At 35.8% G+C, this 26,077-nt stretch overlaps 1 protein-coding gene across 1 annotated transcript in view; it reads right to left on the bottom strand.

Moving 5' to 3' along the window:
• Nucleotides 1-15,198: 15,198 nt before the first annotated feature.
• The window catches only part of SCARB2 (scavenger receptor class B member 2), a 77,760-nt gene continuing 66,881 nt past the window's right edge, over nt 15,199-26,077 (bottom strand). Inside the window, exons 9-12 of the mRNA XM_051964392.1 lie at nt 24,549-24,622; nt 22,623-22,674; nt 19,293-19,451; nt 15,199-15,660 (exon numbers count right to left, since the gene is read on the bottom strand). Of these exons, the coding sequence (XP_051820352.1) occupies nt 15,622-15,660; nt 19,293-19,451; nt 22,623-22,674; nt 24,549-24,622 (324 nt within the window). The 3' untranslated portion in view covers nt 15,199-15,621. The remainder of the gene's footprint in view (nt 15,661-19,292; nt 19,452-22,622; nt 22,675-24,548; nt 24,623-26,077) is intronic.

Below are 26,077 nucleotides of genomic sequence, written 5' to 3'. Positions count from 1 at the left end.
CCCTCCTCTTGAGAACAAAGAATGCGAAGAAGACGAAGACAGAGGGAGGAAAAGCGAGCCAGGAGCTTCTGATTTAGCTTTTACAAAATTCTGCCCTGGAAAGGTTTACAAAATGTCTGTCCATCCTTATGTAAGCGCGGGGTTAATTGACAAGCAAAACCTCCCTCCTTTAAAGTAAGTGATGCTCAATTTCAATTAAGGCAGCGTTGAAACCCACCCACCCAGGAGGGTTCTAGAGACCAAGATTAAGAAAACAGATTGAGTCACACAAACAGAAACGAGAATGAAAGGGGCCTGTACGCCTTCTTAGTTCGATCAATCAATCGATAATCAAACAGTAAGTGCCTACTATATGCTAGACACAGTGCTAAGCACTGAAGATACAAAGGAAGCAAAAGCCAGTGCCTGATCTCAAAAAAGCCTACAACTTAATGGGGAGGGGAGGAGCAACGCAAATGCATACAAAGCAAATTATACAGGGTAAATAGGAAATAGTTGTGACAAGGAAAACTCTGGAAGGAGGGACGCGACTTCCACAAGATAGGATTTTAGTGGAGTTCTGAAGGCAGCCGGGGAACTCGGTATCGGGGGTAGAGGAAAGAAAACATCCAGGCAGGGGGACAGTCAGAAAGTGCCCAGAGCCAAGATATTGTCCATAGAATAGTCAGGAGGTCAGTGACACTGAATAGAAACATATCTGGTGGGAAGTAAGGGTTTGGATGGACAAATTCTGAAAGCCGAACAGTAGAGATTTTGTTCTTGCTTCTGGAGACAATCAGGAGTCCCTGCAGTTTGTTAAGTAGGGGAGTGACATGATCAGACCTGAATTTTAGGAAAACCACTTTAGTGATTGGACAATGGATTGCAGGGGGGAGACTAGAGGCAGGCAGACCTGATGAGATTAGTTTCAGGGAACCAAAATGAGAGATTAGGGTTCCTGGTGATGAGGGAGTTAAATGATGAGGTTAGTGGCAGGCTGGGATTTAGGGTAGAGGTTTGGCTCCCCTAAATCCTCTCGGGATTCAAACAAGGTAGGGAGTTGTGGGAGCCCCTTCTGCTGGCGCAGAGGTCCTTCCTAAAGGAATTTACAAACCCAAAAGCTAGACTGATAAAAAGTTTATTATTTTGCTATGCATGAATAGAAAGACTGAATTCCATAGTGGCAAAGTCTGGGCAGAGAAGTAAAGTTTCTAGTAGAGAAATCCCGACAGAGAGGTACAAAATCTTGTTAGGGAAATAGGTGAGGATGAAGAGAGGGTAATGCTGAAAGAGAAATGCTATGCCAGGGATGGAATATTAGGTCCTCTGCAAGGACTGAGTTTAAAATTGGCTCTTTTTATAATAATAATCTTGGCTACAAGTTGAGGCCTGCACCTGATGGGAGCTGGTGGGTGGATTTTGAGCTGGAATTGAATAGAATTGAATGAGTCTTTCTAGACTTGATCTCCAATTCAATGGGGTTAGAATCTCCAACTCCATACTCAACCAGCCCCATTTAGATAACAGAATGAAGTTTGCCTTATTTCCCTCCAGCAGGGTCGGGGTTTTTTACAGAGGCCGTTTTCAAGGAGACTTTCTCCTTGAAGGAGTTTTAGAGAATTTTGGGGCTCCCTCATCAGACCCACAATTATCCAATTTTCCTTTTGTTGTTTTGCTTAGATTAGGTTACTTGAGATTCTGATATTTTCGATATTTTTTTTTTTTTTTTGGAAAGGGGGGGGGGTAACCAACACCCACTTTGAATGGGAAGAAGCCAGATTGGTGAGTGGAAGCAAAGGGCTATCTTCCCCCATAAAAACAATCAGGGAAGCAATTTTTATTCTGAACCTATCATACTCCTAGACCAGAAATATTTGAGGGATATCATTTTAACCCAATATGCTCAAAGACTTTTTTTTTTCTGGAAAGAGCACTCAACTCTGGCTTTCACTTCTGAGGATTACTTGCCTCTTTCCCTGTTCCTAGTCTCCTGGTAGCATAGATACCATATCATAACCCGAATGCCACCAATGTATCCTCTCTATATTTAGACAATCCATATGCTATAATCTCACATGTGGACACATAGCGAACAAACATTGCACTTTTAAAACCTCCACACTAGGTGGCCCCACTCTTTCTCCTCTCACTCTTAACCCCTTTGCAATATGACTTCCTTCCTCATGCAATTGAAACTCCTCTTTCAAAAGTTACCAGAGATCTAATTGCCTAATTGGCCTTTTCAAAGAAATGTTCACCCTCATGGAGCTTCCTAAAGTATTTGATGGCATCAATCATATTCTCCTCCTTGGTGCTTTTTTTTTTCTGATACTTTTCTCTCCAGGTTCTTTTTCTACCTTTTTGACTAGTCCATCTTCTTTATTGGTTTTTCAACCATATCATTCCCCTTAAATTATGGGAGATAGCTAGGTAGCACAGTAGATAGAACACTAAGTTTGTAGTCAGAAATATCTGAAATCAAATATAACCTCTGACACTGTGTAACAAGTCATTTAATCTGTTTGCCTCAGTTTTTCTCAACTGTAAAAATGAGAATAATAATATTAACTATACCTCACAGGGTTATGAGAAGCAATGAGGTAATATTTGTAAAATTATTATATAAGTATGATGCCTGGAGTGTAACAGATGCAATGTATTACCATCCCCTTTGCTATGATATCTACACTATGTTCTAAGAGAAAGGAACTGTTTCTTGCCTAAACTGTACATCTAGGAGTGCCTACCGTAGTTCTCTGCATACAGGAGATATTTAAATTTTGTTTAGTAAATGAATGAATAAAGTGAATCCTATATTACAAGTTTGGGAGTATTTAAAAAAAACAATTACTTCAGTTTTCAGAGCTAATAAGTAGGGCACAGATTTTTCCCAAATGTTTTCAGATTAAAAACTCCCACAAATTTGTGGGCATGAGGAAGCCCAAGGGAAAACAAATATATTCCCCACTCTTTTGTTCCAACTTTTCTCTGATTCCTTTGAGCTTTCTGGGAATAACTCCAGACTACCATTAGGACAAATAGTCAAAATTCTAGATCCAGTTTTATAGAAATGATAATTTTATTAGTGAAACATTTTATTTTTATTAACAGTAGAAACAAGCATTCTTAGAATCACATTAAATGAGTCCATTGTAAAAACTAAATGTGTACTATTCTGAATATCTTCTTTAGTGGCCACAAAAAAGGAAAAATAGTTAAAAGGAAGTTAGGAGGAGGCAGAAATAAGACAGGCCAAACTGAAGATCATTTTTTATAAACATCAAATCTCAAATAATTAACTTAAATTTTATAATCAACGATTTATTTTGAAATAAAAGCCCCAAGAGTGGCTAATTATTCTGTTTGGCTTTTTAATGGTTTTTCCTTTCAAGGACAAGAAGAAAAAGTCATGTGGTAGCAACTGCCACAGCAGTCAGCCAGTCTATAAATATTTATTAAGGTCCTATTGTGTACCAGGGATAAAATCAAGAGATTTAAGTTCTAACATTTAATATCTTCCTAAGCACCTATTATGTATCAGAGACAAAAGAGATTTAGGTTCCAGTAACTAATATCCTCCATTTACAAATTGAATAACACTGACCACTAATTTCCCTATGATGTTGACAAGACTAAAGTTTGTAAAGACCTTGACCTATGATTTGTTTCATTGATACAGACAACCCCCATCTACAAGTGCAAACTATTCTGCAATTTAGAGCTTTAGAGACTTGGTTGGGATCCTAAGTGGCTAAGAACCTTCCCAAAGTGACATAGCCATCATGTGTTAGAGGTAGGAGAGAAACTCCAGTTTTTGCTGACTTCAAAGCAGATTCTCTAGGTTTCAAGCCATTCTGCCTTTCAAATAAGTGTTACCAATTAGTAGCACATATTAATTGGCTGCAGTTGTTCATAGGTTGACCACAGATTCTCTTGCAAAGGAAGTGGTTCTCAATGTATTTGCTCAATTTGATTTTCAGGTCTTACAAAAAAAAAAAAAATGGAATGATGAGATAATCTTATAAATGAGCAAATAATCTGAAACTGGCTTTTCTACGCCCCCCCCCCCCAAATTAACAGGAGTTCATCACAAAATGTGACCTTATATTTATAAATGCAAAATCTTGTCTGTAATATCTTAAAGAAAAAAAATGACTAGTGGAGAGAGCCCAATAAAAGACCTAAGCCAAGTCATCCAGAAGGTATGAGTACAAAACTGATTGGGCTTGGCTAGATCTTCTATAAGCCATTTTTCCTCCTCTACTGATTCTCACTGTTTTAAGATGTGCTCATCTGCTCACCACCTTTCACAGGGGTCTGTGTCTACTGTCCTGGGAGAGCATATTGGCCAAAACAAAATGCCACCTTTCAAAGGCTCTCCTTACTAAGCTGTCTCCCATGCCTAGGTCAAAATTCCTTGAAAGCTGTGATAGAGATGATCTTGTCTCATGGTTTTCTGAATATTGATATCTAGAGAAGAATAAAATGAGGTATACTCTTGTCAAATGTGTCTTTTCTGAACCTGATCAAAGTCTAAAGGAAGACAGATTCCCTGTAGAGGTAGGGGTTCTTTAGATACCCTTCACATGATATTGATTGCAAACTTCTAAAGGAGTTACCCAATCACATTAGGATGGTCCAACTTCACTATGCATAGAACTAAAAACAAGTGGCTGAAATATTGTCTGGACAGTGGTATACAGTCAGAGGATCATTATAAAATACTGATCATCACTGTATGTTCTTCAGACGAACTGGGAATGGATCTAGTATTAAATAGAAAGGTTGAATTATTTGGGAAACTTGAATGCTTTAAATGATCCCAAGCTTCCCCTTGAAAGGTAGGCATATCTTTTTTTTTTTTTTTTTTTTTTTTTTTTTTTTTTTTTTTTTTTTTTTTTTTTTATAATAAATTTTATTTTATTTAATAATAACTTCGCATTGACAGAATCCATGCCAGGATAATTTCTACACGACATTATCTCTTGCAGTCACTTATGTTTCGTTTTTTCCCCTCCCTCCCTCCTCCCCCCCCCCCCAGGATGGCAAGCAGTCCTATATATGCTAAACATGTTGCAGTATATCCTAGATACAATACATATTTGCAGAACCAAACAGTTCTCTTGTTGCACAGGAGAATTGGATTCAGAAGGTAAAAATAACTCGGAAGATCATTTTTTATAAACATCAAATCTCAAATAATTAACTTAAATTTTATAATCAACGATTTATTTTGAAATAAAAGCCCCAAGAGTGGCTAATTATTCTGTTTGGCTTTTTAATGGTTTTTCCTTTCAAGGACAAGAAGAAAAAGTCATGTGGTAGCAACTGCCACAGCAGTCAGCCAGTCTATAAATATTTATTAAGGTCCTATTGTGTACCAGGGATAAAATCAAGAGATTTAAGTTCTAACATTTAATATCTTCCTAAGCACCTATTATGTATCAGAGACAAAAGAGATTTAGGTTCCAGTAACTAATATCCTCCATTTACAAATTGAATAACACTGACCACTAATTTCCCTATGATGTTGACAAGACTAAAGTTTGTAAAGACCTTGACCTATGATTTGTTTCATTGATACAGACAACCCCCATCTACAAGTGCAAACTATTCTGCAATTTAGAGCTTTAGAGACTTGGTTGGGATCCTAAGTGGCTAAGAACCTTCCCAAAGTGACATAGCCATCATGTGTTAGAGGTAGGAGAGAAACTCCAGTTTTTGCTGACTTCAAAGCAGATTCTCTAGGTTTCAAGCCATTCTGCCTTTCAAATAAGTGTTACCAATTAGTAGCACATATTAATTGGCTGCAGTTGTTCATAGGTTGACCACAGATTCTCTTGCAAAGGAAGTGGTTCTCAATGTATTTGCTCAATTTGATTTTCAGGTCTTACAAAAAAAAAAAAAATGGAATGATGAGATAATCTTATAAATGAGCAAATAATCTGAAACTGGCTTTTCTACGCCCCCCCCCCCAAATTAACAGGAGTTCATCACAAAATGTGACCTTATATTTATAAATGCAAAATCTTGTCTGTAATATCTTAAAGAAAAAAAATGACTAGTGGAGAGAGCCCAATAAAAGACCTAAGCCAAGTCATCCAGAAGGTATGAGTACAAAACTGATTGGGTTTGGCTAGATCTTGCAGGTTTTCTATAAGCCATTTTTCCTCCTCTACTGATTCTCACTGTTTTAAGATGTGCTCATCTGCTCACCACCTTTCACAGGGGTCTGTGTCTACTGTCCTGGGAGAGCATATTGGCCAAAACAAAATGCCACCTTTCAAAGGCTCTCTCCTTACTAAGCTGTCTCCCATGCCTAGGTCAAAATTCCTTGAAAGCTGCGATAGAGATGATCTTGTCTCATGGTTTTCTGAATATTGATATCTAGAGAAGAATAAAATGAGGTATACTCTTGTCAAATGTGTCTTTTCTGAACCTGATCAAAGTCTAAAGGAAGACAGATTCCCTGTAGAGGTAGGGGTTCTTTAGATATCCTTCACATGATATTGATTGCAAACTTCTAAAGGAGTTACCCAATCACATTAGGATGGTCCAACTTCACTATGCATAGAACTAAAAACAAGTGGCTGAAATATTGTCTGGACAGTGGTATACAGTCAGAGGATCATTATAAAATACTGATCATCACTGTATGTTCTTCAGACGAACTGGGAATGGATCTAGTATTAAATAGAAAGGTTGAATTATTTGGGAAACTTGAATGCTTTAAATGATCCCAAGCTTCCCCTTGAAAGGTAGGCATATCTTTTTTTTTTTTTTTTTTTTTTTTTTTTTTTTTTTTTTTTTTTTTTTTTTTATAATAAATTTTATTTTATTTAATAATAACTTCGCATTGACAGAATCCATGCCAGGATAATTTCTACACGACATTATCTCTTGCAGTCACTTATGTTTCGTTTTTTCCCCTCCCTCCCTCCTCCCCCCCCCCCCCCCCAGGATGGCAAGCAGTCCTATATATGCTAAACATGTTGCAGTATATCCTAGATACAATACATATTTGCAGAACCAAACAGTTCTCTTGTTGCACAGGGAGAATTGGATTCAGAAGGTAAAAATAACTCGGGAAGAAAATCAAAATTGCAAATAGTTCACATTCATTTCCCAGTATTCCTTCTTTGGGTGTAGCTGTTTCTGTCCATCATTTCTCCAATGAAACTCAGTTAAGTCTCTTTGTCAGAGAAATCCACTTCCATCAGAATACATCCTCATACAATATCGTTGTCGAAGTGTATAATGATCTCCTGGTTCTGCTCATCTCACTTAGCATCAGTCCATGTAGGTCTCTCCAAGCCTCTCTGTATTCATCCTGCTGGTCATTCCTTACAGAGCAATAATATTCCATAACGTTCATATACCACAATTTACCCAGCCATTCTCCAATTGATGGGCATCCATTCATTTTCCAGTTTCTAGCCACTACAAACAGGGCTGCTACAAACATTTTGGCACATACAGGTCCCCTTCCCTTTTTTAGTATCTCTTTGGGGTATAAGCCCAATAGAAACACTGTTGGATCAAAGGGTATGCACAGTTTGATAACTTTTTGGGCATAATTCCAGATCGCTCTCCAGAATGGCTGGATTCGTTCACAACTCCACCAACAATGCATCAATGTCCCCGTTTTCCCGCATCCCCTCCAACATTCATCATTGTTTTTTCCTGTCATCTTAGCCAATCTGACAGGAGTGTAGTGATATCTCAGAGTTGTCTTAATTTGCATTTCTCTGATCAATAGTGATTTGGAACACTCTTTCATGTGAGTGGTAATAGTTTCAATTTCTTCATCTGAAAATTGTCTGTTCATATCCTTTGACCATTTATCAATTGGAGAATGGCTTGATTTTTTATAAATTTGAGTCAGTTCTCTATATATTTTGGAAATGAGGCCTTTATCAGAACCTTTAATTGTAAAGATGTTTTCCCAGTTAGTTACTTCCCTACTAATCTTGTTTGCATTCGTTCTGTTTGTACAAAGGCTTTTTAATTTGATATAATCAAAATTTTCTATTTTGTGATTGGTAATGGTCTCTAGTTCATCTTTGGTCACAAATTTCTTTCTCCTCCACAAGTCTGAGAGATAAACTATCCTATGTTCTTCTAATTTATTTATAATCTCGTTCTTTATGCCTAGGTCATGGACCCATTTTGATCTTATCTTGGTATGTGGTGTTAAGTGTGGGTCCTTGCCTAATTTCTGCCATACTAATTTCCAGTTATCCCAGCAGTTTTTATCAAATAATGAAATCTTATCCCAAAATTTAGAATCTTTGGGTTTGTCAAACACTAGATTGCTATAGTTGACTATTCTGTCTTGTGAACCTAACCTTTTCCACTGATCAACTAATCTATTTCTAAGCCAATACCAGATGGTTTTGGTGACTGCTAGGCATATCTTTTTTAATGCTGGCATTTTTATGAGAATATTATATGGCCGCAAGTCATGAAATATCACAATGTCTGAAGAATTACAGGTCTGGGCCACCCTCGTTGCAATGCAACACTTCCTGATGAACAAAAATAGGTGGCAACACATGACCAATGAATAATGGCACAGAATAAAAAAAAAAATAAAGATTTATGCCTAAAGGTGGAATAGTTTTATAATCAGATTGGAAGAAAATTGTTTGGAAGATCCCTGGAACCTCTTGCTCTGATTGGTCAATTCTTTTCAGAACCTATATTTTAAGCAAGTACCCAGATCAGCCAGGTTCACACCTTCAGGCTCCACTCCTGGATTTGCTGACTTTCATGTGTAAATAAATTACTTCCCCAGCCACCCTTTCCAAGATCCTATATCTCCCCATCCAGTCTCCCTCATGCTCCTTGAAAGCAAGGACTTTTTCCTCCTTTATATTCTATTTCCAATATTAATCATAGTACCTTGCATATATAGTAAGCACTCAATATAAATGCTTGTTGACTAACAAATGCTTGCTTGTTGACAATCCAAGGACTTTGTTAGCATCCACTCAAAACTGAGTATATTGAATGGAGAGGAAGGCTTCTCCCTCTTATGCCCAATGTTTGGTCCCTTAGTGGATCCATCTGTCCTTAATGTGCATAAGTTTTGAAGGGAAATATTCTTTAAAATGCATTTAGTTCACAGCAAGAAAATTGGCACAAATCAATTAGAGATTTCAAATCAAATATCATCCTTTAGCACCACGTAGACATACATGTAGAAGCCCTTTAAAATCACAGGCTATTCAATACTTTTTTAAAATTTAAATTAAAAAAAACCACATAGGCTAAGAATAGTAACAAGGGAAGATCAAATGATTATACTGATATTTCAACACATAAAGAAATTGTTTTCTACTAAAAACATACCAAATGTTTTCTGAAAACCTAAAGATTGTACCACCTTATGGTATGACCAAATAAGGCAGCTGGGTAGTACAGTAGATAAAACTCTAGATTTGGATACTTGATAGCTATATGACTCTGGACAAATCACTTAATTTCTACCTACCTCAGTTTTCTCATCTGTAAAATGGGGATAATAACCTCCTATTCAGGATTCTTAGGGGGACAAAATGAAATAATTAAAAAGTATTTTGCAAATTTTAAAGTATTACATAAATAATTGCTAGCTGTTATTGTAATGAAGATTGTATTTTGAAGTAGATGATGATCCTTGATAATCAAAATAAGTTCTCAAGCGTTCTTAAAGTTAAATATAAGGTGGATTTATAGGAAAAGTAAGAAGGCCCTTGTGCTGTGGTCCTATCTGTTCCACTTTTGCTTCCTAGTGATCTTGCTAGCTGTATTTGATACCCTGGCATTTACCCCCATTCAGTACATGTCAGCAAAAAGGATGGCCCATGAAGTTCAGAGGCACATATTTCTCCACTAAATGGGTGGCAGTTATCCCAGCAGTTTTTATCAAATAATGAAATCTTATCCCAAAATTTAGAATCTTTGGGTTTGTCAAACACTAGATTGCTATAGTTGACTATTCTGTCTTGTGAACCTAACCTTTTCCACTGATCAACTAATCTATTTCTAAGCCAATACCAGATGGTTTTGGTGACTGCTAGGCATATCTTTTTTAATGCTGGCATTTTTATGAGAATATTATATGGCCGCAAGTCATGAAATATCACAATGTCTGAAGAATTACAGGTCTGGGCCACCCTCGTTGCAATGCAACACTTCCTGATGAACAAAAATAGGTGGCAACACATGACCAATGAATAATGGCACAGAATAAAAAAAAAAATAAAGATTTATGCCTAAAGGTGGAATAGTTTTATAATCAGATTGGAAGAAAATTGTTTGGAAGATCCCTGGAACCTCTTGCTCTGATTGGTCAATTCTTTTCAGAACCTATATTTTAAGCAAGTACCCAGATCAGCCAGGTTCACACCTTCAGGCTCCACTCCTGGATTTGCTGACTTTCATGTGTAAATAAATTACTTCCCCAGCCACCCTTTCCAAGATCCTATATCTCCCCATCCAGTCTCCCTCATGCTCCTTGAAAGCAAGGACTTTTTCCTCCTTTATATTCTATTTCCAATATTAATCATAGTACCTTGCATATATAGTAAGCACTCAATATAAATGCTTGTTGACTAACAAATGCTTGCTTGTTGACAATCCAAGGACTTTGTTAGCATCCACTCAAAACTGAGTATATTGAATGGAGAGGAAGGCTTCTCCCTCTTATGCCCAATGTTTGGTCCCTTAGTGGATCCATCTGTCCTTAATGTGCATAAGTTTTGAAGGGAAATATTCTTTAAAATGCATTTAGTTCACAGCAAGAAAATTGGCACAAATCAATTAGAGATTTCAAATCAAATATCATCCTTTAGCACCACGTAGACATACATGTAGAAGCCCTTTAAAATCACAGGCTATTCAATACTTTTTTAAAATTTAAATTAAAAAAAACCACATAGGCTAAGAATAGTAACAAGGGAAGATCAAATGATTATACTGATATTTCAACACATAAAGAAATTGTTTTCTACTAAAAACATACCAAATGTTTTCTGAAAACCTAAAGATTGTACCACCTTATGGTATGACCAAATAAGGCAGCTGGGTAGTACAGTAGATAAAACTCTAGATTTGGATTCTTGATAGCTATATGACTCTGGACAAATCACTTAATTTCTACCTACCTCAGTTTTCTCATCTGTAAAATGGGGATAATAACCTCCTACTCAGGATTCTTAGGGGGACAAAATGAAATAATTATAAAGTATTTTGCAAATTTTAAAGTATTACATAAATAATTGCTAGCTGTTATTGTAATGAAGATTGTATTTTGAAGTAGATGATGATCCTTGATAATCAAAATAAGTTCTCAAGAGTTCTTAAAGTTAAATATAAGGTGGATTTATAGGAAAAGTAAGAAGGCCCTTGTGCTGTGGTCCTATCTGTTCCACTTTTGCTTCCTAGTGATCTTGCTAGCTGTATTTGATACCCTGGCATTTACCCCCATTCAGTACATGTCAGCAAAAAGGATGGCCCATGAAGTTCAGAGGCACATATTTCTCCACTAAATGGGTGGCAGTGATCCAAGGGATACTTCCTAAAAAATGACCTTAAGTTCCCACTCAAAACTGCTTCAGAGCTGCCAAAATCCATGTGCACTTTTCATCCTGTGTTCTTCATGATGCTGTGGGGAGAAATAGCCAGTGGGATCTGGATGATTATTTCCTGAAAGTTGTGAGACACCATAGTTGGGGAAAGACAGGGATTCTAATTTTCATTAGCTAGTATCTCATAAGCTATTTTTCAAGTAGCCATTAGGGATCTATGTGATCGATTTAGTCAGAGTAATGACAGCTTATTAGAAAGAACATGTTTGATAACATTTTTTTTCTGTTTCTAGAACATTTTCCCTCCTCATCTCTACTTCCTGATGTCCTTCAAGTCTCACATAAAATTTTATTTTCTTTTTTAAAAATATGTATTATTTAATTTCCCTTCAATTGCAGATTAAAACAATTTTAACATTAAAATTTCATCTTCTACAAGAAGCCTTTTTCAGTTCCTCTTAATTCTAGTGCCTTTCCTCTATAATTATCTCCAATCTATCATGTCTATAACTTGCTCATACCTACTAATTTGCAGTTTATCTTTTCTATTAGATGAAGGCTCCTTGAAACAGAAACTGTTTTTTGTCTGTCTTTGTGTCCCTGGCATATAGGTACTTAATAAAAAGCTCGTTGATTTGATTTGTTTCTAATAGAGTACTATATGAAGGAAAATAATTTATATTCTGAATTTTAGCCAAAATCTGTCAGAGACTATATGTGAGCATTTCTTCTTGGAAAGAGGATTAGATCCTCCTTCTTATCAAAATATTCCCTTTTCCCCAAGTAACTTCTAACTTAAATTTTATAGTTATGAAACAAAAGAAGAAATTTCACAAAGAACAACCAAAAAAAGGTACATAGTTTAAGCTTACAATTTTTTTTTTAACCAAAGAGAACAATTAGGTACACCACTGCTCGGGCACTCTTGGTGAAAATATCTTCCTGAAACCAACCACTGCCCATTTGATCTGCTCAAAAATAAACAGAGATAGCTCTTTTAATTAAATAAGACAAAAAGGTATTCTCATTCCTAGTTTGGTCACCATAAACAAACAAACAAAAACTTTTCAAATGATTTTAGTTTCCAAAAATTACTATCCCTCTCTCAAACTGATTTAAGATTTTTTTATTCAAGGAAAATACTGAGTGAATCTTTTACTAAAGTGAAACCTCAGATGAGAACAATGTCATAATATAATGTCTTCATATTTTTATAACACTATCATTATTCCTGCTCAAGTACCCAAAATAGTTTTCTTCAATTTTAATTTTAAATTGTTCATATATGTCTGCAGTAATTTTGACAAGCAAGGGAATACATGTGCATGCCCAAACTTCTGGAATGAGCATTAATCCTATCAAAGGTTTTCTATACCATCTGTCTACCATCCTCATATATAATCCCTTTTACTCTCATCCCTACCTAGCATAAATGTCTTAAGTCCAAAAGTTTCTGTAGGGATAGTGGAGTAGACATGGAAAGATCCTTAATTTAGGACTCTGGAGAGGGGACACTAATCAATAATCCTGTCACTAATTAGCTACGTGGCGTTTAGAAGTTCAGTTTCCCATCTATAATAAGTTGAAAGGAAGCTTCAGGAGCGAATGGTCTATGATTCTAAGATCCTCTAAGTCAGCTTAAAAATAGAATTAACTTTTTCTTAAAGATAATCAGATTACTATGAGAGAGGTAGACATCTTACTCTCAGCAGCCATTTGCCTAACTAGTTACTTTACCAGTTTATTCACCTAGATTTATGTGAACTGCCTTGAATCTTGGGGAAGGGAGGCTCTCAAAGAACCCTTCTTTAGTTGATGCTGATAGCCAGGTTATCTTCTTTTAAGAACATCATTATTTGGTTCATTTTACCCCATTCTCCTAAATTTATGAATATTAGAATATAACTCTTACCAAGATCTTTGCAACCATAGTGTCTGATTCAGTCCCCTTACATCTTACAGGCCTGTACTCTTCAATCCTATGATAATGGCATAATGGCTGTTGCACAAACAAGAGACAGTTCTGGGTGTTCTTTCCAGCTGTCCCCCATTCCTGGAATGGTCTCCCTTTTCATCTCTAGCTTACTTAGCTTCCTTCAAGTCCCAATTAAAATCCTACCTCCAAGACACTTTTGCCAATCCCTCTTAATTCTAGTGTCTTGTCGTCTTTTAATTACTTTCTATTTCTCCTGTATATAGTTTGTTTGAACATATTGATTTATTTGTCTCATTCAATTGAGAGCTCACTAAGGGCAGAGACTGTCTTACTTCTTTTTGTATTCCCAAAACTTGGCAGAGTGTCTGGCACACCATAAGTGCATAATAAATTCTTATCAACTGACTGATCTTTGCAAAAAAAAAAAAAAAAAAAAAAAAAAGAGAGACTTCAACTTCCATGCAATCACTTAGGCTAACATATACTGAATATAGGAAAGACTTTATTTAACCCAGCAAAAAATGCAAAACAGTAGTGACTCACATTTTAGTCCCTGAACTGTTAAAAATGACTCTTCTAATTTTTCTTCCATCTCTCATGGTCTCTACTCCTTAGGGACTACCCAAGTGACGAAGGCCCCTGAACAGGGAAGGCAGTGGAGTCATAAGGAATTGACTTTACCCTCCAGGAAGTCCCTCTTCCCCCAAAGAATCTAAAAAGTTTTCCAGATTTATGGTATCATCTTACAGTTGAGGCCTTCCCCATGTTCCCATCTTAGATCCCTCCTGATTTAAGGACTAGAATAAGGCCCCCAACCAAGGGAAAGAACTGAGGATTATTAAAGAATTGATCATAGGCTCATAGATTTGGAGTTGGAAGGGACTTAAGAATTTATCAAATCCAACCCCTTCGTTTTATAAATGAAGGCTCAAAGAGGTCAGTTTTGTCCAGGATCTTCTAGGTATCTGAGGGAGGACTCCAATCCAGATCTTTCTGACCCCAAGGGCATTAGGATTGCATTGCCTCTTAACCCCTTCCCCTAGGTATGCTCCCAGATCTGTTTGTCTCATTGAAAGCTGTCTCTTGCCCCTCTTCAGCTCCAGCTCTTATTGATTTCAAATTCTTCTGCTTGGTCCAGGAACTCAGTGTTGTGTTCCACAGCATCCAGAAAGCTTGGTCTAGGGATTGCTTCATTTGTCTTGGAATAAATATTCCCCTGTCACATGGTTCCTTCCTCTCCTGAGCCATGGGCATCCCCAGGAGAGCCTCAAAGAAGTGCAGGCTTTTTCTTGGAGGGGGGAATCTTGAGCCTAAGCTTCTGGAGAGAGTTTCTCTCCTATCTCAGCTGTGGCTCCTCCTTTCCTCTCCTTTTAAGAAGTGAGTCGAAGGCCATGACTCAGAAACATGTCCAGCCATGATTCAGTCATTCTCAAATGTGGTGTTAATAGTTGATTACAGTTTGTATAGGGAGGCATCTTCACTGATTATTACAAAGATCTCATCCATAAGTAGCAGGGAAGATCCAGCTATACAATGATCCTATACAATGATTGGTTTTAAAATGAGAAGATGAAGTGGTAACTAAAGTTGGGTTTTTAGGGGTATATAGTATCTTTAAAAATGAGATTAGTCCCAATATCTAACAAGATGCAGAGACATTTTAACCACAACAGGTGATATGAAACTTCTAGCATTCCAACAACCCCCAAATCATTAATACTTAGAGTATTTATTTAAAATGCCCGCCACAAACATGAACACAAAGCAACTTGCAATGGGCTGTATGATTTCAGAAGTATAGTCACCAGCCATTGTCAGTCAGTTCTTCAAAGGTAATTTAGCAGCCAGCTGGAACACTGATGATGTATTTCCCCCCATATCAATAGTGCATCAAATTAATTAATTAGCTGATTATTAGAAAGTAAGCTCCTTGAGGGATGGGGCTATCTTTTCTTTTTGCTTATGTCTGAATCCCCTACACTTAGCACAGTGGCTGGCACACAGTAAGCACTTAATAAATGCTTAATTGACTGACTTGTTGATGAACACAAAGATGCTTTCCCAAGGAAGTAGTGGTTGGAATTTTGTCTGCTTGCATAGTTCATTCACCAAGCTCAAATAGTAGAGAAGATCTCAGGTCCTCATGAGGGGTGCTCTTTCATCAGCAGTGCCCTGAGGAATACACAACACAAGGAGGAAAGAATGGTCAGGTTCTAGAGATCCAGTCATTTTTTCTAAGGACTGAAAAGGCAGACAAGAAGGAGCTGATCAAAAGAGTTCAAAATAAAATCTTGGCTCAGAAAACCAGTCCTATGATTCCTGTACAAACAGGACATGGCTAAAAATTACACTCTGCTTTACTTTAAAAAAAAAAAATCTTTACTACCTTACACTATTGGGTTGAGATGGAAAGAAAAATTGCTCAACCTGTCAGGAGAGCTTTCTAGGAAACCTGTTTATTTTTGTGCTTTCATTTCTGACTCTATGACTCTATTTGAAGTTTTCTTGGCAGAGATACTGTAGTTGTTTGCCATTTCCTTCTCCAGCTCATTTTAGAAATGAGAAACTGGAGCAAACAGAGTTAAATGATTTGCTTGGTGTCGCACAGCAAGTGTCTGAAGTCAAATTTAAATTCATGAAGATGAGCCTTTCTGATTCCAGAGCTAGCACTCTATCTACTGTACTAGTTAGCTTCCCATTATGGGAAGCTTTAGGGCTCATTCAAAAAGAATCTGAAGTAACTAACCTGCACTTAACACACTACATTTACTCCGATAGTTTATAAATTTACAGTTTCATGCATATGGGTATTCTTCTACCAATAGGTCGCAAATCTCCTTTGGCTAAAAGAATTTATTATATTGTGGCTAGCACTGTGGTGAGAAGCCTATCCAAATTTAGCTAGGCTTTTCCTCAGAAGATGGAAACGCAGTCTGTAAGTTCCATGTAAGTTAGTAAGTTCCATGTTGAATTTTCAGTGTGAATGTTTATACCTCTGAAATTTAGCAAATACTCCAAATCAGATCTTGAGTGACTATTTTTTCTAGACTTAAGAAACTGATAAAGTATAAATAATGCAGATTAGACTCAAAAGTGAGTGATCTGTACCTCCATTCCCCCTTCCCCTCACCATCTCATTGTCTCCTCATACTTCATTCCTCAGCCTGGTTCCTTGCCACCAGAGCTGGTTGTTAAACGTTTACCAGCATGGACACAGTTCATTGCTCTATTGATACTAAAGACCCTTCCAGTTTGCTAAGACCTTCTTGGGCTTCTCCTTTACGGGCAGCTAAGTGACGCCATAGTACAGAGAGTGCTAGTCCTGGCTACAAGTAAATGATGGGGTAAATGAAATTATTAGCGCTGACTCCTGTGGGCAGAACCTTTGAGAATCCAGAAGTACCTACTATTCATTACCTCATAACTATAATGGATGTGGCTCTTTCAACAAGGAAGTAATTCAGGCCAATTCCAATAGAATTGTGATGGAGGGAGCCATCTGCATCTAGAGAGAGGACTAGGGGGACTGAATGGGGATTGCAACATAGTATTTTCACCTTTTGTTGTTTGTTTGCTTGTTTGTTTTTTCTTATTTTTTTTTCCTTTTTGATCTGATTTTTCTTGTACAACGTGATAATTGTGTAAATATGTATAGAAGAATTGCACATGTTTAACCTATACTGCATTATAGGGGAGGAGGGGAGGAGAGAGGAAAACAAGCTTTTGCAAAGATGAATGTTGAAAATTATGCATATGTTTTGAAAATAAAAAGCTATTATTAAAAAAAAAAAAAAGACGTGTGTATGTGTTTCCCTACCAAGACACATTTTTTTAAAATACTGGATTCCTGATTTCACTGGAGTAGAGAGAACTCTCTACTAGTTCAGATGGATACATTCTCTGTCATTTATAATCTTAGAGAATTATCTAGAATGTTGAGAGGTCAAATGATTTGGCCAAGGTCACACAGATAACCTATGACAACAGAGAGACTCTGAACTCGTATCTTTCTGGAATCCATGCTACCTCTCATATAAATTCACACAGATATATATTTATATAGTGATATACCTATATATCTCTACACATATATGAACATTTATCTATATGTGTAATGTATATATAAATATATATACATATATGTGTGTATACACGTTTATATATTGAATGACTTACATACAACCAGGAAGATTTGGATTCAGATTCCCCTCCTGCCTTAATCCCTAATTTAATGAAGTAGTAACAAAATTCTTGTATTTGTTTTTATCTACTTCTTTGTTTCTTTCTATAAACTAAAAATGTCTTATTGATGCTTTTAGGTGTATGTATGTGTGTGGAATAGATCAATATCAAGCAAAACACCTATCTAAACCTCGGCCAAAATTGCATTCATCATCTAGCATTTCTAGTCCATCCATTTTCTTCTAAGAGGGAGTAACTCCTTTTCCTCACTAATCAATTGCTATTTGATCAGTTGTGAAAATCTTCAGTGTACTTTTCTTTTACATTATTATTGTAGTTATCATGTAAAATATTATTCTGAATTAGTTAATTTCAGTTTGCATTCATTCATGTAAATTTTACTGTTGTTTTCTGTGACACTTATTTCTTACAGCACAAAAATATTCTGTCCCATTCAAAAAATCACAATTCTTTGACTCTTTCCACAACTGATGAGCACTCCCTCAGTTTCTACTTCTTAGCTACCACAAAAGTACCATCAGAAATATTTTAGTATATATGAGTCCTTTCCCTCTGTCTTTCATTTCTTTTGGACATAAGCCTAGTAGCAATATGAATGTCAAAGGGTACGCACAGTTTAGTGACTTTTTAGTAGACAAATTTACAACTCCATCCACTCTGCATTAGTGACTATCCTTTCACATCCCCTCCAACAATTGTCATTTTCACCAATCTAATGGATATTCCAATCTAGTGGAACCTTGGTGTTATTTTAAACCACAAATTTTTTTTATTGATGATTTGGATCTTTTCTTACTAAGGTCACTAATAGCTTGTGTTTTTCACTTGAGAACAAAAAAATTGTTGTTATACTTTGGCCAACTTGTCTTTTGGGAATGTCTCTTTTTCTTACATGTTTGCATCATTATTTTTTCTCTTGGGAATTATATCTTTATTAGAGAAAGATAAAGTTGAAGATTTTTCTTGAATTGTTTTCCTTCCATCTCCTCTAAATGAATCTTGCAAATAACATTATTAATATGCTGCTTCCCATATTATAATGTAAGTTCCTTGGGGACAGGAGCTATTTCTGACTCTATTTGTATTACCCACACTTAGCATAGGTCTGGTTCATATTAAATTGTTAATATGTTTGCTGGCGAACTAATTTTAACTTCCAGTAACTTTGGTTGTCCAAAATAATTTCAATTTTATGTAATTAAAATTGCCCATTCTATTTTTGTTCAGGTAAGAATTTTTTATAGTTCTGAAAGACATCTTCTTCCCTTCTCTAATTTTTAAATGATATTATCTTTTTATATTTAAATAATACAATCATTTGAGTTTATTGTAACATCAAAGATGTTGGTTTGAATATAATTTTTCCATGCTTCTTTCTAGTTTTCCCAGAAGTTTTTGTCAAAACTTCTCAAATGCCAACTCCATCTTTAAATTGGTCTCCTTACTCCCTATTTATGCTGTGATGTGAACAAGGAATTTTTCTGTTCAGTATTAGGACCCTGAGTGTAAGCCTCATGCCATCTATAACTTGGTGATATTTAATCTTTCAGCTGTGATTATCCCATAGAATGATCAATAGACCATAGCAACCACTCACTCACCTCTTCTGTCGCCCCTTGTCCTTTGCATGCCATCCAGGTAAAGATCAAACCTAAGAGTACTCCCAGAGCCATGATGATGTAGGGGATGTTGGTGATGACCATAGTGGTGTTTATTACGGACTTGAGTTTTGTTGCAGAATCTTTATCGATAAGAACACTCTGGAAAGAGAGGGACAGACATTCCCTTTGGTCAGAGTAGCTCTCACTCAGGGAGATATCTCAGGGTTGTATATTTGTTCTCCCTTTCTTGATAGTTTCTTCCCTCCAGTCTGCTTCAGAAAATACAATCTGTCATCCTTTAAGCTAGTATGGTCAAACTGAGATAGAAACGGGGGCCCCTAAATCATATATAAGTATCCTTGTGTTCACATAGAAAAACACCTATCAGCATTACTTATGTTTCATTATATTTTCATTTATTTTGTTAAATATTTCCCTATTATATTTTCATCCAGTTTGGACCACAGTAGATATCTTCCTTTTCCTGCTACAAACATCTTAACTTCCTCAGTAGAAGTATGCTTCATGAGAGTAGGGTCTCTTTCATTATCCCTAAGTTGAGGCTTTAGCCAGTGGATTTATGATGGCTGCTCTTGAAAAGAGGGCCTACCCATGGGAACATAATTGAAGGGAACAAAACTTGGCTTTCTTCCTCAGAACTGAGGGGGCCAACTGAAGGGAGAAGATATACAACAGAATCTGGATTTGCAATATTTCTTTAAGTAACAGGTGTCTTAAGTACATTCAAATTGTGATTGTTCTTTTGAGCAATCTGATTTGCATGTTAAGTCATAAGGAATGAATGAATGTGAATAGGGGAAAATTCCATGTGAGAGAAACATATTTTTGAGTGAGTGCATGATAATTTTTATAATTGCTCAAACTGCAAAAAAATCACTGAGGCCAGAGCTCTCAGCCAAGGGCACTTTATCAGATAGTCTATGGTCCCCTCTAAAGAAGCAGACCTCAGATTTTCTTCACGATCTGAGATGCATTCTTTTTTCCAGAGCCTTATTTGTATAAGGCTTGATTCTAGATTTGATACTTTAAAGGGATTACATGAAATACAGAAACCAACTGATTGATAAACATTGCTTTGTAGGCCAAAAATGATACATCTGTTAGAAATGGTACATCAGAATGAAAGTCTCGGGTTGGGGGAAACACAGACATCTCCACTGACTTAGTTGTCATAAGATGGTCATCTGCTCATGTTGGACAAGAAAGAGTAGTCTGGAGGCACAAAAATAAGTTGGGGGACTTTCCATGTAATTGAGTTACTTCTGCCACACTAGACTATGGTCTGTGACACTATGACAAGGAAAAACAAGGGCAGAGGGCCTCCAGTTAGCTTCTTATGATTTTTTCTCTATTTTTTATATTTGTTTTAAATTTTTTGAGTTACAGATTTTACCCCTTCCACCCCACCCTGCCTCTCATTGAAAAGGTCCATGTGAAGTTATACTAAACATTTCCATAAAAGTCATGTTGCAAAAGAAAATATGGATCTCCCCTTTCCCCCCTCAAAAAAAAAAAAACCCTCAAGAAAAAAAAGAAAGTAAAAAATATATATATATACTTCAATCTGTATTCAGACAATCAGTTGTGGATAGCATTTTTCATCTTACGTCCTTCGGAGTAGTCTTAGATCATTGTATTGCTGAGAATAGTAGAGTCATTCACAGCCGATCACTTCACAACTTTGCTATTACTATGTGTTATGTACACAATACATTTTACTCTGCTTGAGTTCAAGGAGGACTTTCCAAGTTTTTCTTATAATTGGCTTCCTATAATTAAGCAAGTGAATTTGCAATTTGAAGTTCATAGCTCTGGGGCCTAATATACAGAATTTTTAATCATTATCCCTAGGAAATCAAATCAAATTGATTAATACTGATTAGAATAAAGGAAGGATCCAAATGAATCATTTTTCACAAAGATTTTGGGACACAATGAATAATTCCCACATTTTGTCTAAAGCATGATCTAGGTTACTATGATGCCTTGATATTATTGCTGATGAGAAACAAAGACCGTAAGGAGACCAGATTTTCTGAATACTAATGAAGACCCATCCAGGGATGTTCTTTTTATAATGTCTTGCTAAATCATTCCTTTACTTTAAATTGGGACTCTCCCTGATAGTTACTCAAAATAGCTGTAATTAAAGCCTGTAAGTAATCCCTAAACTTCATCTGAGTCATTAATTTAATCCCATCTTCCTTCTGTATTTGAATGAATACATCCCTATTAACTTCCTTAAAGAGGAAGTAATTAGTATAAAAATGTTTTTCAATGTTGCTGTGAAGAAAGTAAGAGATTTGCTTTGTTATTGTTGTTGTTTTAGTGCAATGGAAATAATATGGAGCCAGATGCCATGGGTTCAAATCGTGCCTCTAAAATCTATTATTTATATGACATCAAGCAAATCTCCCTAATTTCCTCATTTGTAAAATGAGGAGGTTGGACTAGATGGTGTACCTTTCAGTTCAAGAGCTGGGATTTTTTAATCTTTAGTAACATACAAACTGAAATAAATATACACATGTATATGTATCTATGTGTATTCATATATGCACATAGGTAGATACACATATAAATCAGTTTTTCATATATAATATATGTGTACAGTTATCTCTTCCACATTGTGAAGGGTTAGACGAGTGGCAGCCCCACCATCTGAAAAATCCACATAAAATCTGGAAAATCCAGATATGAAATTAAATGGGAATTAGGAGGGCAGTTTTGTAGGAGTCACAGACAACATACAAAAAAGTTCAAAATCTCAGAAATCTAAATTTTATACATCTAATTTCTAATACTAACATATAATTCATTAAAACTGAAATAGGAAAAGTTGTGAGTGGAAGAAATAACTATATGTGTGTATAAATGTACACATATACACACCATCACATTTTAATAACTGCTGATCACAATTTTATTTCATTGTTATATTCTTTTACACTGCTAATTTCTTCTAGAACTTTCTCTTTCACAGTTATTACCCTAAAAATAAAATGTATTTCTTTCTGCTCTCTCTCCTAATTCTTGATATTGCAATCTGCCCCATATTTTGAATCTCAGAAACCTACAGAAGTAGGTTCATGTGACATATCACCAGAAATTGTCTATATGAAGACAAATAAATGTGGGTTTTTTGTTTGTTTGGTTGTGCATTTGTTTTTTTTAATCACCAAACTCTTCTTTTAATCCTCTTTAAATTACAGATATATTTTCTAAAAATTAGACAGCCAATAAACCATTCTTCTAATTGAAGAACCCCAATCTTCTCAAACATGTCCATAATATTCTTTTGAGACTTACCTCATTTAGATACATAACTGGGAAAACTAAACTCTTGATGTTTCCAGTTTCCCTACAAAAAAAGAAAGGAAAATATTACTTTGCAATATTTCTTTTTTTTTTTTTTTTTTTTTAGGGAATTGGAGTTAAGTGACTTGCCCAAGAAGTGTTAAATGTCTGAGACGAGATTTGAACTCAGGTCCTCCTGACTTCTAGGCTGGTGCTCTATCTACTGCACCACCTAGCTACCCACCTTTGCAATATTTCGTTACACCATAAATACACATTACCATAATGACACATTAAACTGAAGTGACAAATGTGTAACATGAAAACAATTGTAAGACTAAGGAGGAAACAGGGATTTCTTCCTTAGCCTTATTACTGAATTCTTAATTGCTTTCTAATAAATGGATGTAGATCAGAAATTAAATTCAAATTATCTTGTAACTCTAGATTCATCAGTTAAATTCATTCACTCATTCAACATTGATACATGCTTTCTCCATGTATCAATTCTGCATACTCGTGAGATATGCCTATGAAATAATGTTGCCTATGTGTAAATGTACATCTCAGAATTTTTATGTCTAAAAAGACTGTTTCCTTTCCAGAAGTCACTTGGACTTAAGGCTATTCACATACAAGTATGACACAATCTTGTCTCAAAAAATCTTTGGAACTCTGGCCTAACGGTATATTGCTTTGCATATTCCCAGCTTGATAAACCTTCATGAATTATTAATTCACAGTTGTCTATTCCATTTTGTGGAAATTATAATTTTTTCCTCAGATGCCTCAAAGTACTACTATGCCTATTTTATAGATGAGGAATTAAAGGAGCAAGTCACATAGGCTATTGTAATAATCCAGGAATGAAGTGATGAGGATCTACACTACAATGGTGGTAAGAGAAAGCATGTACAATATTATGTACATTTACAAAAGTGAGTTTAAGATGTCAACTAGGCACTGAATTCAAGATGGCTGAAAGACAGTTGGAAATGTGAGGTTAGATATCAGCAGAAAGTTTGGAGCAGGTAAGGTAGATTTCAGAATCAGCAGTATAGAGATGGTAATTAAATGCATGGGAGATAATATTATTAAATTTAGTAGTATAGACAAAGAGAGACATAGGACAGAGCTCTGGTCCAGGACACCTGTGGTTAGAAGGTGTGATGTGGAGGCAGATCCAGAAAAAGAGAAGAAAAGATCAGATAGAGTAGAGGAAAATTAGGAAAGAATGGAATCTCAAGAATCTAGAGGGCTTTTTCAAGTTGGAAAGGCTTCATGGAGAAAGTCAGATTTTAGCTGAGCCTTAGAAAAAAGGTCAGATTTTTGACAGAAGGAAATGGGAAAGAAGTCATCCCAGAGGAAAAAAAAGAGCATGTAGATGGTCAAGGATTAGAAATGTTTCAGAGAGCTTGGGAGATGAGGTTTGAAAAGTGGATAAGGTTCAGAGAGCACATAGGAAAGGGCCAGACTACGAAAGGTAAAGAATTTCAGACTAGAAGAATAGATTTTTCCTGGATGCAATAGAGAGCTACTTTTGAAGAGAAGGAATGATGATGAAAGCAAAGCCTTAAAAAGATATAAGATGGACTGAAAGGGAAGAATATAAAGAGCATAAAGGCAGGCAGAATGTCTAGATAGCCAAGTATGAAACAATCAGGATCTGAACCAATATAGCAGCAATAGGAATGGAAAAAGATAGACATGAAAATCATTGCAGAGGACATATGTTCTACATTGTAAGAGCCTCTCTGAAGAAATCAGTTACATATACCAAACTCCATGGAGCATGAGTCATTAGGGGATACCTCTTCTGTTATTAATGAACACCTATTTGTCAATGGTTTTAAATTATTCTTATTGCACATTATTGCTTAATTACTTAATGCTTAAATCATTATTATTGCAAAAAAAAAGTGGAGGGGAAATACTTACTCAAATCCATCTATTTGTCGGACATGAACATTGATCTGTAACCTCTTGGATCCTCTTAGGATAATCCCAGTCAGCTGAAAATTGAACAGAGCAAAAGGGAAATAATATTAAAATAAATAACATTTTAAAATATTAAAAATATTAAAAAGTATATATACTGTAAGAACAATATTCACACAATAGTTGAAATTATAAAAACAATACTTCAAATAAAAGATATTTCATCATATTCTTAGAAGAGAGGAAGGAATATTGACAGGATAGGATTTTGTATATAGCATTAGTTTTCTTTTATGTATTAATGGGTTTTACTGAATATTTTTCTTTTCTTTTTTTTTTTTTTTGAAAAATTCCTTATTAGAGGGCAGCTACGTAGCGTAGTGGATAGAACACCAGTCCTGAAGTCAGGAGGACCTGAGTTCAAATCTAGTCTCAGACACTTAACACTTCCTAGCTATGTGATCTTGGGTAAGTCACTTAACCCCAACTACCTCAGAAAAAAAAAGAAGGAATGGCTTTCTGAAGGAGGGGAAGGGGAAAGATATAGGGAAAAATCTAGGGGATTTGCAAAATAGATTTGTTTTAAATTTTTTGCTTTTTTATCACCTAAGTATCAACAAAAATTTATTTCATATAAAGTATAAATATGACTGCTTGGCTATAATTTCATTTCAATCTAATTTTGACCAATATTGAAGCCTCTCTCTAAGGCTGATAGACAAAACAATAATAGGATATGCAATTTAAAAAAAGTCAATTATGAATGATCACTTAAAATATAGGCTCACAAGGCCTAGACTTAGAAAGGACTTTTGTACTGACTTTTGGCCAACCTCAGAGTTATATCAGGATCCACCTTATGAATGTGGCTTATATATCCAAAGCTAGAACTAAATGCAAGGCTCATTTTCCTGGATTCTTAGAAGAGGTAACAGGATGGTTCAAACAACTTTTTTTTTTTTTTTTTTTGCCATAATGGCGCAATAAAGATTAAAAAGACACTGAGTCATGTAAAAAGTATAAGGAAGCAGAAATGGGGCTTTGAGCCTCAACAAAAACACATCTGCTGCAACAAGAACTCAAGTCACAAGCCAAGTAATTGTTGGATACAGAAGCAGGACAAGTCAGGAATTCCCCTTCATGAGTCAGATGAATGGGACTCTTCTAAAACCAAGAAAACTTGCACTCAAAATGCTGTGATTAAATCACATGGACTTCAAGCAAAGGATCAACAACTTGAAGTGGAGTTGCTGGTAACGAGGCTATGAAGACTAAATTAGATTCAGCATATGCTGAAAGGAAAGAGAAAATGTGAACCCTGAGGTGCACAAACACACACTCTGTCACTAATGAACATCCACTTACCAATGGATTTAAATTATTTTTTACAATTATTGCATAAAGATTTACTCAAATCAATATACATAAACAAAACTGAAAAGGAGAAACATTTTAGGCAAAATACTAAAAATTAAAATTAACCAACCCATCATGAAGTACTTAAATGATTATTATTTGCCAAACACTGT

Source organism: Antechinus flavipes, chromosome 6 (assembly GCF_016432865.1).
Source record: "Antechinus flavipes isolate AdamAnt ecotype Samford, QLD, Australia chromosome 6, AdamAnt_v2, whole genome shotgun sequence".
Classification (NCBI taxonomy): domain Eukaryota; kingdom Metazoa; phylum Chordata; class Mammalia; order Dasyuromorphia; family Dasyuridae; genus Antechinus; species Antechinus flavipes.
Note: the sequence above shows the minus strand (reverse complement) of the source record. Positions and strands in the feature narration are given on the sequence as shown.